We start from the raw sequence: 18,191 nt of genomic DNA, 5'->3' as shown, positions 1-18,191 counted from the left end.
TTTCATTTTTCACTTTTAAATCAACTTTCCTCTAAACTCTATGCACAACACTCATTAAAAGGCCATTCATCCTTAAGAAACAATTTTCTTTTTAGGTGTGAAGTCTTTGTTTCTTCTACTCTTCTTTTTTTCTATTCAATTTGTTGAACTAATGATAACAACTCATTTAATGTACGTGAGATGATGCTTAAACATCCTCGACATGGTGAGTTTTAATGATGCGATCTCTCCGTTTAGAGCGGTTTCTTACTTAATTTAGATTAATGTTCTGCATGCGTTACAAAGCATGTAAAATAAGCGGTAATAGCAGCTAAGAAAAGATTAGGCTTGCATGTGTTTGCAAGCGAATGTCTTTGATATTTAAGGTATGCGCATAAAGAGTGCATTTAATGCCGAGATACAACCAGAATGAAAACAAATAATTCATGTTTTTAAAATTTAAACTTGAAAGAGATGAAGTAAGAAATTTCTTTCTTATTCATCAATTAAATGAAAAAATAAAATATATTATTAAATAAAAGGCGATTAATTTTAAAGTTGCGACGATTTTTTTAAATTTAAATCTACAATTCTCATTTCAGATTTGTTAACCTTTCCATTATTATATAGAATATTACTTCTTATAAAAAGGTATTATGCATTTATATAAGAGAAAAAGAAAGAGTTTAAAATAGATGAGGATATATCGGTCATTTCAAAAAAAAAAAAAAAAAAATTCTTACCTTAGTAAAAGTATAAATCATTTTAGGCTGATAAATTTTTCCGTTTAAGTACTGAAAATAAGTAATGTAAGATAAATTATAAGAATTTTTGATTACATTGTTGCTGAATATTGAAATTATTTGACAGCTAAATTTTAAAATATTTCTTGCATTCCATTCTTCAGTGCGACTCTCGTTACACAATTATGTCATAAAAGTTATTAAAAAAATTTTATGTTATATGGATTAGTTCAAAAATTAATATGTGAAGTATGTGTAGATGAATGTATGCTATGCAGTTCCTTAACAGTGCACAGTACGCATAAAAATTTATAGTATAATTTACAATCTTAATATAAATTGAAATAACATATTATTTATTCATTGATCATCCCAAGAAGTTGTTAATTTTCAAAATAGAATTTTGAAAATTAAAGGGTATAGTTAAAATGGCGAAGCTATTTCTTCCTATAATTAAAACCCAGCTTGTCTTACTGTAAAATGAATTATAACAAAAAGTTTTGTTAAATAAAAATATCTTCTTAATTACGGAAGATTCAAATATTCAGCCTTTGAATATCCAAAGAAGAATATTTTTTAAAATATTCAGCATTTGAGTATCCAAAGAAGAATATTTTTTTAAAAATATTCAGCATTTGAGTATCCAAAGAAGAATATTTTTTAAATATGCAGCATTTGAGTATCCAAAGAAGAATATTTTTGAAATATTCAGCATTTGAGTATCCAAAGAAGAATATTTTTGAAATATTCAGCATTTGAGTATCCAAAGAAGAATATTTTTTAAATATTCAGCATTTGAGTATCCAAAGAAGAATATTTTTAAAATATTCAGCATTTGAGTATCCAAAGAAGAATATTTTTTAAATATTCAGCATTTGAGTATCCAAAGAAGAATTAATATATTAATTAATGCACACACAGAAAACATCATCAGTAATTGTTTCAATGTTAGACGCTTTACTTAACATTGCAATACATTTAACATTGAAATTATATATTTTTTCATGCTTAATCTTTTATAATGAGAAAATAATAGGCACCCATTTTTTTTTAAATAACATAATACTTTTCCTTCAGGAAGAAAATGTTTATCCATTTCCCTGTATCTCGATAAGAGTGGAAATTATCACGAGTATAATGTTTGTAAATTGGCTGCATTCAATTTCATCATTAACAGCTTGTTAGAAACTGGAGAGCTTCGAACCAGTTTATAAGAAAGTGACGTGACGATAACCAACGAGAGAAAAATTCAAGCAATTACTCTATTATGAATTCTAGTAACAATTTAATGCTATTTAGAAAAGCGTTTTCTTTCCTATTTAATCGGTCTGCGGAAATTCCTCAAGAACTGTGTGTGACAGTTACTGTATATCAAATGAGGGTTTTGGAAAAGGTGTTATTAAAAAAATCGTTATTTCCTTGATAAGGTATCCACAACCGAGGACTTAAATGTCTTAAAGTTTTCCTAATTTCATCTAGTCTAACGTAGCAGGTATTTTTTTTTCCACATTTTATATGTTTTAATAAAAAACTTGCATAAATAATTCTGAAGTACCGAAAATGGTATTCTTTTAAAAATAAGTGAATTAAGATTTTAGTAATATACATTCATTAGTTTAAAGCAAATAAAAATATTCTAGCATTTCTGGCAAATTATTTAAATATTTTCAATTTCTTGTAATTTTAATTGGATATAAATTAAATTTTGGAAAAATATATGAAAAACTATAATTTTTTTTTAAAAAAAATAATAAAATTTAGTGCAAGATTATATTGCCATATTTGAGGATGATGAAGTAGATACCCCTATTCATTCGTAGAAAATTTAAAAAATTAAAATTAAAAATACATAGTATTTAAAATATATATTATTCCAAAAATGGTTAAAGTAAAATTAAAATTTTAGATTAATATATATGACTAGTTTATAATTATCAGTGATTTAAAAATAGGTAATTTAATTATGCCGTTTAAAAATATAAAAAGAGTTCGAAAAAATTTATCTTACCTCCAATTACTAATCATGGCACTTAGAGAATATCACTCAAGTCCAAAAATAGTGTTCAGCAACAAGTGTCCAACTATTGAATCCCAGTGAGCTGCGCGAAGACACTGAACACTATCCTCCAGCACGAGTTGAAACGACTCTCAGTGATCCAGTGCGGAACGTAGGATCAGAGCGAAAAAAAGTGTCCGTCCCCTTCGAGATGCGTTCTCACAGTGGGATAAGAATATTCGACTGTTAACGGTTTTGTTTTATCCGAATCTTTTCTCTCTATCTGCTACCCTTCAGTCACGTGGTTCGATGTCCAGCGGGTTAGCCTCGTTTTCATCCCCAGAGCCACATCCTTTTGCGAACGACCCGATTTTCGAGGCGCGCCGTCTTATAGGGGGAAAGGAATATAGGTTGGGGGACCGCATACAAATCAAAAGAAGAAAAACACCTGCGAAAGGGTTCTTCCTTGCCAACTGGAGTCCATCGCTGTCTTATTTTTTAAATGGATTTTGGCCGGTGATTGACATGCAAAATAACTTATTCAGTAATTTTTTTGTTTGATTTATAAATTGACAACCTATTTAAATATTTTTTTTTTTTTTTTGAATCTCCTCTTTTTTTTTTTTTTTTTTTTTTTTTGCACAACTGAAAAATTCGTATGGGTTTAACAAACCGTGAATATTTAATAGAAGTCTCTCTTGTTGACATTTTTGTTTTGTTTTTTCCCTTTGATTTACGGAAAGGATGTCACACTTGCTGTAACAATGCATCGCCTGTTGCAAATCAGTTAGAAAATTATGCAAATATGAATGGAAAAAAAATGAAGAAAAAATTGTTTCTTTGTCATTTTCGAAAATAAAACCAATCTATAACAGGAAGACCAATTCATTTCCTTTCTCAAAATATAACTTTTTTTAATGCATGAAACTAAATTGCGTGGTTAGCATTTACAGAAAATAAATATACTAATTTGTTAAATTTATCAATTATTCAAAAATTTTAAATAATCAATTACCATTGTTTAGTTTTAGATATTTTAAAATGACTTAATAGCTGAAAAACTCGAAAATACTTTTTTTTTCATTTATTGTGATATTTTAAATAGAAATGGTCTATCTTTGTTTTACGTGAATTTTTTTTTTTTTTTTTTTTTTTTTTTTGTAATTTGTAAATAATGACAAAATAAAAAAATAGTTGACGAGAATATTGTTGCAATTATTTGAATTAGAAAGGGAAAAAGTGATTTTATGATATTTTCATAGTTAAAATATTTGCATTAAGGATTTTTAAGTAGTTAAAATATTTATTTAATAAAGTTAAAATGTTTACATTAGAATCAAGTGATCTTAGGATACTTATATAGTTTTAATATTTACATTTAGGATAGTGTTATTAAAAAAATATTTCATCATAACTCTCCTCCTGATCCGAACCAAGGGACGAAATGATATCCCCAAAATTTCACTTCACACATAATTATTGAGTTTGCTTCAAATTACTCTTTATTATTGCAATTCCGTAAACATTCATTTATTATGATAAATGAGTGTTTACGGAGGCAATTTAGAAAATATAGCAGTTCCTTAGTAATATAATCCACGTTCTATGTCTGATACTCTGATTATTTGTTTCAAATAATTTTGCTTAGAAAGCTTTTTTTTTTAAGATTATTTATCTACATTATATCATTATCAGTCCTTAACTGCCTTTATTTTAAACTGAATATTTCCTTCATGATTTAAATTAGGTTCGCATTTCTTGCACATTTATTTATCTACAGTTTCAGTAAATAAATTTCTAAGAATATAAACAGTTTATTTTTAAAATTAATTAAGTTTGCAAATGCAATAAACAAAACGCATTTTAGATTATCATGGTTTAATAAAAGACATTTCGGGTATTTTTGAGTTTATATTTTAATTATTATTTCGTACTTCAAAGTAAGTATATCGACCGAACACCATAACAAAGAATTTTAGAATATACTAAATAATGAATGGAAATCCATTTATTTCAGACAAGAATTCAGAAAATAAATATCTACAAATATTAACAAATAATGTACAAATATTCATTGTCTGGATTTCGTTACTTCATTATTTACAACAAAATCGACAATGACTGTTTAATAAAACAATTCGTGCAATTTTATAATATAATATGTTAATGACATAACCAGAATAGAATTACCCTATATTTAGAGCATTAATAGATTTGAAAAATTAAACATAATTTTCTCGTAAGAAGTTTATGCAACTTCAAAAAAGAAATAAAGCATTCTTATGGAAATGAAAAAAAGTAGCTAGAATTTCTTTTGAATTTGTTATCAATAAAATAGATATCTTTTGAATCAATGGGGCATATATCGCCTATTAGTTTAAAGGATCATTCCATTCAAAATAAATCACAATATTCATTAATAAATTTGGTGATAGTCCCTTTCCAAACAAATGGAGAGTGATCAAGTATTAGTTACTCCGTTATAGATAGCTTTGTTTTGAATCTTTCAGGAGCAAAGTAGGAAAGTTCTTATATTCTTTTTTTATTCTTTATTATCCTTAAGTATAGCACATCTCGTTAAGAGCATATTTTCAAAAGTTTGAAACATCGAATTTAAATATTTCTTTGATCTCGATATTTTCGGAACTCAGCTCCTCTGAAATTTAGAAAATTTAGACTTTTAAATACTTTTTAATATTATTTCTTATTTTAGCGATATTTTTTGTTTAAATATATTTCGTGTCATATCACATTCCAAAATGCTCATACCATAAGCAAAGATTTATCGAAAGGAAAGTACTTAAACATACTAAGATAACGAATTTCATGGATTTCCTATTAAGTTAAAAGCATATAAATTGTTTTATTCATCTGAAACTAAGACAAAAATATTAAGTTAAAAGATTTATGTCATATAATTTTTTGGAGATAATTCGGTTTAGTATAAATGATAAGATTTTTTTCTTAATTAGTCAAATTGAAACTCTAAAAATGAAGGCCATTTGCCTTTATAATTGTTTTTAGATTTATATTATGAGAACCAGAAAGACAAAAATTACAGGGAAATTATCTGAGAGTTACATAAATAAAAGTATTCAGAAATATATTAATACCTTGAGTAACTGCAAATGAAGATCAATGCATGTTATCATAATTTTCGTCTTTGTAAACATGTTTTCCTTAATTTACATTTTTTTTATGAACTGAGGACAGTTTGTAAATTTAGGTTGAAATAATAAAAATGAATTTTGTATGCTTAAAAAAGATTTTTCTTATATCAGCTATTTTATTGATCATACAAGCTACATGATATTTTTCAACTGCAGTTAATAATAATAATAAAGAGAAACGATATATATGAAATGATGTTATGCATTTTATTTAATATCATTTCATCTTGTCTAATAAATTAAAACTATTCAGCTTCAGCAATGTGAAATGAGAATGCTCTGTGAGTGCATGTGGGATGATCAATCGGTTTAGATGTATAATATGCAGGGTGTCCAAGTTGGGTTTGATTATATTAACGTCCCGTTTTAAAGCAACACTAGGGCTATTTTGGGATGGAGCTCGTCATTTAGAACCGTGGTTAGATGGAGAGGAAGACACCTGGTACCATTTCTTCAAACTTCCACACCACACTAGCGGGAACAGGGTGTCCAAGAGAATAGAGAAAGCGTTTATTGGAATTAGACATATATTTTATTGGAATTAGACATATACTAATATATTAAATAAAATATTCAGATATGGGAAAATACTTTAGCTTGTATGGGAGGAAGATAAATTATTCTCCCTTAGCGAAAACAGCGTCTTTTATTAAAATATTTTTTCACACTTCCAGCTATTTATAATTCTTGCTTCTACCCACAAATTTTTAAGTTGAATCATTTTTCCATACCTCTGAAAGGTATTTCGAAATTACAACGAACATTCCGCTGAAGCATAATATACATATCATGATTATTTGAAAGAATCAGAAAATAATAATGCGTTTATTAACTTTCAAAAAATATGAAATAATACATTGATTGAAATGCTCATAAATTTGTTCAAAATTGGCTCCTTCTACACCTATACAGTTGTATCCTTTTAACAATACTTAAGCATATGCGATTGAGTAATCACTTCTGATTTAAAAAATGATATTTCGAAATTATCGGCAAAGATTTACAGAGCGTGTATTGACATAAACAATTCATCCCTTAGTAGAAACATAACACTAATAAAAACTAAATGAATATGATCTGATCGCTAATAAACATACGGTTGTACAAAATTAAACCAACAGGAGAATTTCTAAAAATGTCACATCACATATTTATGGAAAATTTCCACTGGTGATGATTCTCTTGTAAGAAGAACTGATTTTTACATTTCAAAAGCGATATTTTAAAGATTTGTTTTCTATTTCAATTAAAGCAACATTCTTCTGTTCAAATTGAAAAGAAGAATTTGATTTTACCTAAGATAAGGCTCAATCGTAAAATTCTAGACATCGATTTTATTGTTGTATAATTTATGGAATAATTTACTATGTTAAAATATTTTCTACATTGTTGGTTTTGAAAAATTTAACTCTAGATTGTAGCATGAAGGTAATTCTAAAAATAAGGTAAAATTACAATTTTTACATCAGATGTACATCATGACTCTTCTTTTCCGTTCTTCTGTGGGAAAAGTAAGGATCCTATAATTTGTAATCTCTAAATAGTTCTGTAACAAACTTTCTAGAAGGAAATTCAGAAACCAACGTTTATATTATTCTACAACAAGGCCGATACTATGATTATATGTAGCATGAGAATATCTATACGTTCTATTTATTGAAATATATCATTCTGCTTGAAAACACACAAGTGCGAGCAAAAAATTTTATTTTCTTGTTCAGCACTCCAGTACTTCTTTGAGGTATTTTAAATGTCCAGTTATTCGATTTATAACTTCGATATCAACCAATAAACTAAATATTATGCGTGATTAGCAAATTTCTCTGGAGTCGTATGAATGGATGGTGTACTAATAGACAAATAGTTATATATGACAATTTTTCTGTTCAGTTCTAAATTTGCATTTCAGAAATAAATGTTTCCTTTTAAATTTGTGATTAGTCCCTTTAAATTTAAAAATAATCATATTTATGCATATTTTTTTGAATATGAAACTGTGTTCATGTTGAAAGTACGAGAAAAATTTTACTAATTGATATTTCTACACTGAGAGGGAATGTATACACATTTAATTTTTCCACCTTAATACTATCAACCTCCTCAGCAGCCAAAGTGTTTTCATACAATTGCTCACCTTATGTATGAAACTTTTTAATTAAAAATATTGCCTAGGTGCAATATTTTGGAAAATAAAAGTTTTTTCCTACTTTTGGAAGGATATCCAGTATATACATTTATTATTTTAAAATAATAACTTATACCTTAATAAACTAATGAAAAAATGTTTTCTAAACAAGAATGGTTTACTGACAAGGACAGTTTTTAAAAAAATATTTACAATAAATCATAGATATTTAAAATGATCCGAGTATTGGTTAATTAAAATTTTAAAAAATATTTCTAATTAATAATTATTCTGATAAGTTTACATACGGTGTTATTAAATGATTCGTTCTGTCATATTTGAAGTTTCTGTCGATAGGCCATTTCATTCTTATTTCTAATCTGAAGTTTTTTGAAGAATTAAAGTATCTTAATTCTGATAAACCATTTAATATTTATAATTGTAATTTTTAATTCGTAAATTTTGTTTTAAGATTTTTTTAAAAAATATTTCTTTTACAGAAAAATTTCTACAAGAAATAAATAATTAAAAATAATAATAATATCCACGTCCGTTAAATTCAACCAAAATTTAATTTTTAATGTAATTAACTTTCTTATAAAATTTTTTAGAAATTTTCATTGAAAAAGCACAATAGATATTATTTTGTTAGAAAAATTACTAAAATCTTTTAATGAAGTAGCACTGAAATAAATTACGTATTGATAGATCATGTTGTAACGAATAATTAGGTCAATGGTATTTTCTAAATTTTATTATCTTAATATGATATGATATTTTAATGTCTTATTATTTTAAAATTGAATTTTTTTATTCAAATGAAATCGTTTCTTTGAAATTTTTAAACGCACAAATCATAGTTATTTAATTACAAATAATAAAATTTTTATTTTACCCTAAATATTTATGGTAACCTTTTAATAACATAAAAATACTATCGAAAAAGTAATTGGCGTTAAAGCTATTTCACCTACTTCAACACATTTTATATTTTAAACATTTTTTTAAAATTTATCATTACAACTAATTTGTTTCATTATTACTTTTAAATTTAATGTCACGATTGCCAGATTACTCACTAATGCCTTGAAAAAAAAACTACTAAATTAAATTGTAGGTCAATGTATAGAGTTTTATTATTTAAATTACTATTTTTATCATTTTCTTTAAAAACTCATTTTTATAAAATCAGTTGATTTGAAGGTGAAATTCAACTGAATATAAACCATAAATTTCAATTTTGTTCGAGATTTATTATGGTGGGAACTTTAATCGGAGCACGTATTGACACATATCAACTGACTGTTAATGGAAATTTTCCGATAGTTGCAGAAAAATTAGGAAAAAGTTTAATGGTATTTTTACAATCTGTGATGAGAATAATAAAATAACTCTCACCTAGTTTAATAGCTAAAGACCGCAGAGAAAAGTAATTGACCGGGATGCAAGGATTAAATGACGATCTTGAATATCAGGACATGATCTCAAATTCATTTTCTAACTAACCGGATTGATGCATTGATTATTCATAATTGACATTTAAGTGATTTGAAGAAGGTTAATGAATGAAAACAGTGATAATGACATAAAAGAACGATGTTATAGAAATTTGCTATGGATTGGACACCTTTAATAATTCATCTCCAATTCTTTCATTGAACTCCATTTTATTGAAACGTATTATGACATCATTCGGTTAATTCAATATAAAAAATAATAATTTTTTTCTTTGTTGAAAAAGTATAAATAGAATTTCAATTTCAGAATTTCTTTTTTGTGCATTTCAACAACATTAAAATGTATGTTCAATTTAACGTATGTTAACTAAGATGGAAATTTATAATTGACTTTTCCCTCACTTTCCGAGGTTCTAGAATTTTGAAACTTTGTACATTTGTGCTATCGATGGTAACTGATATTTTGATATTTAGAGGTTTTAATCATTAATTAATGAAATAAAAAAAATTACATTTTAATTCCAGATACAAGCAATGCCAACTGGAATTTCATAATGTTTAAAATAATTTAAAGTATATTCTTATTGTTAAAAAAAATGTGATAATTAAAATAATATAAATTTTTCTTTTATGTTATTCCGACAATAAAAGTTTCTAAAAATTTTATTACAGTAAAACTAACATAAACTTCAAAAATATTTATCGTGTAAATTTATCGATTTAATGTAAAGACATGCATTAATATTCATGCCACACATCCAAAGTGTTATGGCATTTTAATTATTAACTTGATTGTGGCAGTATACTCGAAACTTTATTAAGGGAAAAATGAATGTAATGTTCCAACACAATATAAGACCATGTGTAGTTTTATGACATGTACATATACTGGCAGCATGATTATGTGAATATATCTCAGCACATCCTTACATCCAAGTAAGCATTTGCTTATTTTTATTATTGCTAAACTTATAAAAGGCAGCATTTCAAAAAAAATAAATTTGTACTCTAAAACAAATTCAATATAAATTTTATAATCAACTCAAAACCAAGCGTGTGCAAGAAAATACACGATTCTTGAAACCTTTGTTTTATAAAATATAAGTCATAACAGTTTGCTTTTCGAAAATACTCTTCATGTTCAGCAATATACTTTTTACATCTTCTTCCGGGAAATTTTCTTAAATGAGACTCTTTATTTATTTATTAATGATCAGTTGTTCTCATGTTGTAGCATTGGTCCATCAGGGCCATTGTGCATTTCAGGATCTAAAAGACACGAAATGCTTTTCCAGAATCGTGTACAATGCCTACTTTTCAAAAGTCGTGTACAATGCCTAATTTTCAAAAATCTTGTACAATGCCTACTTTCCAAGAATCATGTACAATACCTACTTTTCAAGTTTACGTCATCGGCAGTCATCCAGATTGAAAATGGTTTTCCCAAATTCATCAAAAATTTTATAAGTTTTTATTTCATCTGTTTAACAATAGAAAAAACAAGCTATATAAGATATATTCCATCTTTGGTTTTATGTTTGCCTTGGCAATAAATTTTATTAATAAATTCTCCTCGAACAGAGCAAAAATTGTGCATGAGAAAACACCAGTTCATTGTCCCCTAGGGCTTTTGATGTAGATTACGCATTATTCTACTTATGTTATTATTAAAACCTTTTTTATTAATATTTCTACTGAGAATTTCAAAAGTTCGGAGAGTTGTAATATTTTTCATTCGATATGTCATGTAATAGAGAGTATTGCTGAATATTAAAGGAATTAATACATGAACAAAAAAACTTATTAAATGAACAGAATTAATTATAATTATTTAACAGGGTATAAAAACAGTATGCCTCATAAGACAGAAAAAGGGCAAGTGCATTTAGATGGTATGGCGCAATTGCTTTTTCATGTGATTATGACATTTTTCCTATCTTATTAGCGTCTTAAAATGTCGTATAAAGAAAACAAAAACATCAAGCTTTGTTTTATTAAATATTACTAAATTCAATTATTCATATTACTAAATTAATTTGTTAAAACTAAGATTTTGGCTTTAGAGTTTTGAAAAGTTTATCAAAAAATTGATTTACATAAAAATCATGAAGTGAGTAACAGTAAATACTTACTTGAAAAGTAGTATTTACTGTTAAATTATATAACTCATAATATAGTTTATCTTATATTTTTTACGAAAGCAGACAGTTTGAAGAATAAAAAAAAATTAAAAGGACTTAATAGTTCTTCTAATTTTAAATTAATTCGATAAATATATACCATAATTAAAACATTTATTCGCTAAGCATTTCTTTTGCTACTGTGACATGATTGAATTGTACAAGAAATTTTTTTCCTTTAACGTAATGTTTAATAATTGTTTCTTTAATACACATACTCAAAGATATGTTTAAACTATTTTATCATGTTTTCAAATGTTGCAATTTAGTTGGCAGAAGTTAGTTGAAATGGCAGAATTTGAAGGCATGTATGACACGAACTGCAACCAGTATTGCGATGGTAGCATTATTTATACGAAACTAGTAACAATAATGGTATATTTTTAACCAAATGATACAGCTTAATAATCATAAGGGATTTATTTTTAGGTATGTAAGGAGCTACATACCTATAGGAAATCTGAATGACCGTTACCATAGTATGGGTGAAAATTGAAGTCCTCACTACAGCCACCCCCCACCAGTAAAAGGAAATACCGTAGTTGAAATTGAAGAAACCTAACCCAGCGATTACTATATCACAGGTAAAGTGAGTTACATTTTATTTATACAGCAGCTTTTACTCCACACATTCGTGGTGTCCTACGGTGGGTGTATGTCCATTAATAACGGAGCGCTTAAACGTATGCTTAACAATGTGAAAAATTTGCTCCCTGAATAATTTTTTTAGTACTTAAGTAACTTTCTGCTCTTTATGTGCAAAACATTATTCCCTGTTTTCTGTAGAATTTTCTCAGAACTTTTTTTAAAGGCATTCCTTATCTTTGAAACTTTCAAGGTCTTTTATTTATGGGTCTTACCATAATTTCCAAAAAGAAACTTCGAAACGATTCTAAAAGAATGTTGTAACTAGTGGGTTCCCTCTAAAATCTAAGACATACGTTAAATCAAAGTCTGATTTCAGGCAACTCACGTTAAAAAGCAAAACGTTAATGAGAAACGTAAGGAAAAGTATTGACCTTCGCTCTGAATTAGAAAATGAATCTTCCTGCGAACTAGAGCGTTAAACGGAACTTCTCACTTGGAGAGACACTTTTATGATTTTCAAAAGTTACTCCTTTATAAAAGACCCGTTGTTATCACTCTTCCGTATTTTCTGGTAAAAGACGAAGAGTCGTGACAGCGGTCGCCTTTAATCAAATTGTTGAAAAGTTACAAGTTTGACACATTTCCTTTGATTACGACACATGACAGCTGAAAAAAAAGACACCCTTTAACAGCAGCTTAAGAAAAACGACAGATATAATTCGTTTTGGTAGGAAATGCTTTAAGACACGAAAGTTTCTACCTGGAAATAAAATGGGAGGACGATGTTAGTAATTTAGGAGCCACCATAATGTTCCTCAGCTTGTTTGACAATTTAATTTTGTCACCCAAGTAATTGCTTCTACGATTTATTTTAAAAGGAGTTTTCCTTTTTTTCCTGAGCAGTTTATTTAAATCATGGATAATTATCTAAAAATAGAATCCGTCAATAGTTTCTTTTTTTTCTAAATATACAAAAGCAATTTACATTGTTCTGAGAATTATTTAAACGTCGATTTTGGGAACATATATATACAGTATTCTTTCGCAAACGTTGACTGCACCTGACGTTAGCTGACCTGATCTTGGCAAAAAGCGTATAGAAATAGGGGCTAGAGCTAAAACAATCAAGTTGAATTCGGAATGTTACTATTAGTGTATAACTAGCCACCTTTGGCAGCCAGCTGGTTAACTAGAAGTAACACTTACATAAATATTTAATAGAAAATTTTAGTATCTTGGTCTCTTAAAAGCTTCTTTAGCAAAATATTTTTAACTTTCAAATTTCGATAGTCACATGATTCATATTATTATAGAAGGTCTTATATATAGTACAATGAACAAAATATAATATCTCTAATTTGCTGTCAGCAACCTTAATGTATAAATTTGAATTTGAAATGATAAAGATAAAACTTCCATCAATACAAAAACATTTTTGCATAAATCAAATATATATATATATATATTTTAAATGACTACTGAAAATTGAATCCTTCAACACTATAATCTTGCGTGTGTCACAAAATATTTTTTTAAAATAATTTATGTAATATTTCCAAGAATTATTCACCAAAAATTTCCTTGGTTCATTATAAATTCAGTTTTGTCTTCAAAAAGATATAAATACAGAAAATTATATTATATATATATCAATAAATGTACTACTGAAAACAATTATGAAGTCTAAATTTTATTTAGTTCACCAATCCTATACAATTATATTCAGTAAAATTATTTTGACTATCTAACGTTTCAATCCTCCGAGAGCAAGCCTGAACGAGCCATAAAGCTTTCAATATCATTATTTTAGGACAATCAACAATTTCATTATTTTAAGCAATTGATCTTGGGAAAGGAAAACTCCTGACACTGATTGGCGGATTTTCTTCAAGACCATCCATGAAGAGGTCCAAAATCACACGATTTTATAGAATATTCATAACTCAATTTTAATTGCAAAAGAGTAGAACTTTTCTTATTTAAAATATTAGTGCCTAAAGAAAATTTTATTAAATATGACTCACAGAAGAAATGATTTGTATAAAAATTTAAAATTCGTAATTCTTCAATGCATTTATTGACTGAAGTTGCATAAAACAATTATTTACTTCATTTAGATAATTTTGTAAGCAGATTTCTGTATATCTATTAATAAAGATCTACAAATTAACTGATGGGTCCTTATTAGAGTCGATATCGTGTATATGTTAAACCATATTTGCCTCAAATAAAGCGGATTTATTTAATAATATAGATATTGTAAAAAGTCAGAAAAATTTCTCTTGCATTTATTTTTTAGAAATTATATTTATTTCATTTAATATAGACATGTGCTGAAAATAACAATATTCTAGGTTTAATTTGCAGTGATAGCTAACTCATTTTTTTATTTTGAGTTTCTGCAAATGTGATGGCAACAGTTGATAAAAATGAATGTTTCCCCATGCAAGGAACTCGTGCAGGTTAAATTTTATTTTGTGCAAAAATTTTTTGAAAAATGTGGTTAAATTATTTATTTAAAAATTGATTGAAAATCGAAACTTAATTTATGTGTTAAAATATTGGTATCATTAAAAAGATAATATTTTGAACTTCAATGTAAAAATCATTTTTGTGAGATAACATTTTTGGAAGTTGAAGCGGAAAGATCCCAAAATTTCGCTTAATCTTTAATTCAAGAAAATTCTAATTAAAATTTCCAAAAAACTGTCCCCGGGTGCAAATTCTTCCCCTCAAAATATGCGTCAAGTTTCAGTAGCTCTAGGTCAAACGATCTGACCTGTAGAATTCCAAAACGGGCGCACGCACGCACACACACACACGCGATAATGACTAAAAACGATTAAATTGATCGTTTTTAAACCATCATAATCTCGCGATTTCTTTTGATATTTTTCCTGAAATCTTACAAAGAATGTAGTTTTAAAAAAAAATTCAATTAAATTTGATGGTTCATATTGGTGTTTGATTTAAAGATTAAAAGAAATCTATAAACAATAAACACTAAACTCAAAAGCGCTTATAAATTTGTAATAGGTACTTACATATGTCTTAAAATAATGAAATGAATTTATGGGGGAGCGAGATATGGCTAAATGATATTTTCCCAATAAATACAAGAATGGTATTAAAAGATATGAAATTATAGGAGAATGAATTATAAAGAAGAATAAGCAACAAATAAATTATACGAGCTATAAAAAATACGATTAATATAGATATTTTATTCATTTAGAATTTAATATTAAAGGCCATTTTCCAGATAACCAGCTATCGAATAGTATCAATTGAATGCTTTTTTTTTCCTGACAGCCTTAGGACTAACTGAAGCTTATAAATTAATTCTTTTCATCACGAATTATTTTGAAAATTTAAATTTATGTTTATAGATAAGAAAAAAGGGTATGTACATTTTTTATTGTAATTATTTAAAAATTACTTTTGTGCTCTTAAATTATAGTAACTTTTAAAATGTTAAATGTGATTATTATTTTACTAAATAATAATCACATTTAACCACGTTGAGTTAAAATATTACAATAACATTTAAAAATACAGCGTTCAATTTCCAATATATATATAACAATACTAATACCAAGAAGTTCAAATATAATTCATCTTTGATGTCCATAATTAAAAAATATAAAAATAAAAGTAAAAATATTTTATAGGGAGATATTAAATAACTAATAATTATATCCAAAATGCAAGAATTAAATTCAGCATTATTTTGCAAATAAAAATTCTACATTTTATCTTTCTGAATCTAAATCAGGACAAAATCAAAGACATTATTCAGATTTAAGGAAGGTACGATGCTCGCTTCTTATTTCTTCCGTCCTCCTTTGCTCGGAGCACAGAGAACAGAATATCCTGGATGTTTTCCGTGAAAATAAAGCACCAAGGATATTTTAAAATCAATAATGATACCTTTCTTCATTGTCGAACTTTCTTCTGTTTCTGCTTCTTCCGGATGTCACCCGGCTATTACATCCCGGAAGATAACGGTTTTCACGTCTTTAATCCACAACCTTTAGTGTCTGGTGACAAAAGAAAGAGCATGTATTGTTTGTCGAAAAGAAAAAGACGCTATTTTGTATTTGAAGTGTAAGAAAATAACAATGGGAAAATTGAATCCCAATTGGACCGAAGATTATAGTTTAAATCAAATGTGCATGTATAGAAAACAAATAAACGAAACAAAGAAGTGGCATTAGTTTAATTTTTTTGGATGAGATATACCAAGAAAAAGTTTCGTACAGTCAAAAATGCCACCTCCAGATTTTGTTGAATCACAACATTTTAGATCATATTCAATTTAAAAAGAAGCATTTTTGGAATTATGTTTGTCTACATATTACCTCAAGATCACGACGAACTAGACGTCTGGATTTGATTTGATTTGCTTCCATTTTTCTGACGCAATAGCCAAGGTTTTCACTATTTTGCGCCAAACCAGGGTTAAAATCATATAAATGTACAATGATCAAAAACGGATTGTGCGCAAGATTACTTGAAAATGAACAAGATTTAAACGAGTACATAAAATATTATAGAATTTTTAAAATACAAAAACTTGTGCATGTGGTTTCTGACCAAGTAAGAAAGGTAATGGAGAGTTTGTGTTTTGAAAAATAGCGAACGCTGAGTATTGAAATTTTAGCATTCTGACATTATATCTTGAACAGACATTTGACAGTCACATTGAGAACATAGAGATGGTTGTTTACCTGAACTAGGTTGGAATGTAATCTTGAACACAAACATTATCAATTTGTCACAACTTTTTAAATATATCATTTAGCAGGAAGCCCTTATAAATTCTTCTCATAATGCATGCGCACACGATGTCTTGAATATACATCAGAATAAAGAAACAAAATTTAGCATATTGTTATGTCATTAAAATTATAAAAGTGGTCAAATTTCAGCCTAAATCCGTCCTAGTTTCGATTTTATGTCCTTGGGTTTATTAATGTGATAAATCAAAAACTCAGCATACTTGGTAAATGAAATCTAGCATATGGTCTTCAATTACAATTTCATTCAAATTCTGAGGCCCATTTCCCAGAGACAAGCAATCCAAAGATATACTTTATAGGCTGTGTTATAATACTTAACACAAAATATGCATTATTGTGTGTGCATATATGAGAACACGACGAAGAGAGCATTTCAGTTGATGCAGATTTTTTCACTTTTGAAGTGCAAATTATATAACTTCTGAAGAAAATCACGGTTGGACATCACAAGAATAGGAATGAAAAACTTTCGGCTTGGTTGGTTCTCACTACTCTGGTAGGTACAAAATTGGAGTAGGGTGACTATCTCCTGCGGAAGAGAATGTATTGTGACCGGTGATGGCTCTTAGGACTCAGCCTGTTATTATATTTTCAGATCAAAAAATATTTGTTTTATATATTTCAATAAATATTATGACATATTAATTTTTCGTTTTTGAGAAATATTGATTGAAGAAGGTTAGAAACGCAAATTTAAAATAATTTTGAATTATATGATTCTGACGGAATTAGTTGAAGACGCAATTAAAAATTTCTTTATAGAAAGACAAAAATGTTTCACGTATTTGAAAGACATTAAATGTAGAACAAAGTATCGAACGTAAATTAACAGATGATTATCACTGATTCCGGCTGTCGTCAATAAATGATTTAATAAGTCTGCCTTACATTCTGCCAATCGTGTAAAGGTGAATAATATATTTTTTTTTAAATTATTACGTACAGTGATCGCCAATAAATGTAGATATCCAACAATGAATTTATACACTTTTAAATCAAACAGTTTCTTTTATCTTAGATCTTTTCATTGTAGCATCGTTCCATTTTTACTTACCTGTAGGTTAAAGAGTTAAGAATCGTTGCTGATCTACAGAACTGATTTTCAAAATTAAGTTCGGCGGTAATAATATCCTAAATAACAACCATTATTC

At 27.3% G+C, this 18,191-nt stretch overlaps 1 protein-coding gene across 1 annotated transcript in view; it reads right to left on the bottom strand.

Annotated features, from left to right (window-relative positions):
* LOC129981236 (peroxidase-like) overlaps positions 1 to 2,998 on the bottom strand; it is a 63,134-nt gene extending 60,136 nt beyond the window's left edge. The window contains exon 1 of the mRNA XM_056091994.1: positions 2,731 to 2,998. Coding sequence (XP_055947969.1) covers positions 2,731 to 2,747 — 17 coding nt within the window. The 5' untranslated portion in view covers positions 2,748 to 2,998. The remainder of the gene's footprint in view (positions 1 to 2,730) is intronic.
* Positions 2,999 to 18,191: the final 15,193 nt, after the last annotated feature.

This window comes from Argiope bruennichi, chromosome 8 (assembly GCF_947563725.1).
Source record: "Argiope bruennichi chromosome 8, qqArgBrue1.1, whole genome shotgun sequence".
NCBI classification, from domain to species: Eukaryota; Metazoa; Arthropoda; class Arachnida; order Araneae; family Araneidae; genus Argiope; species Argiope bruennichi.
Note: the sequence above shows the minus strand (reverse complement) of the source record. Positions and strands in the feature narration are given on the sequence as shown.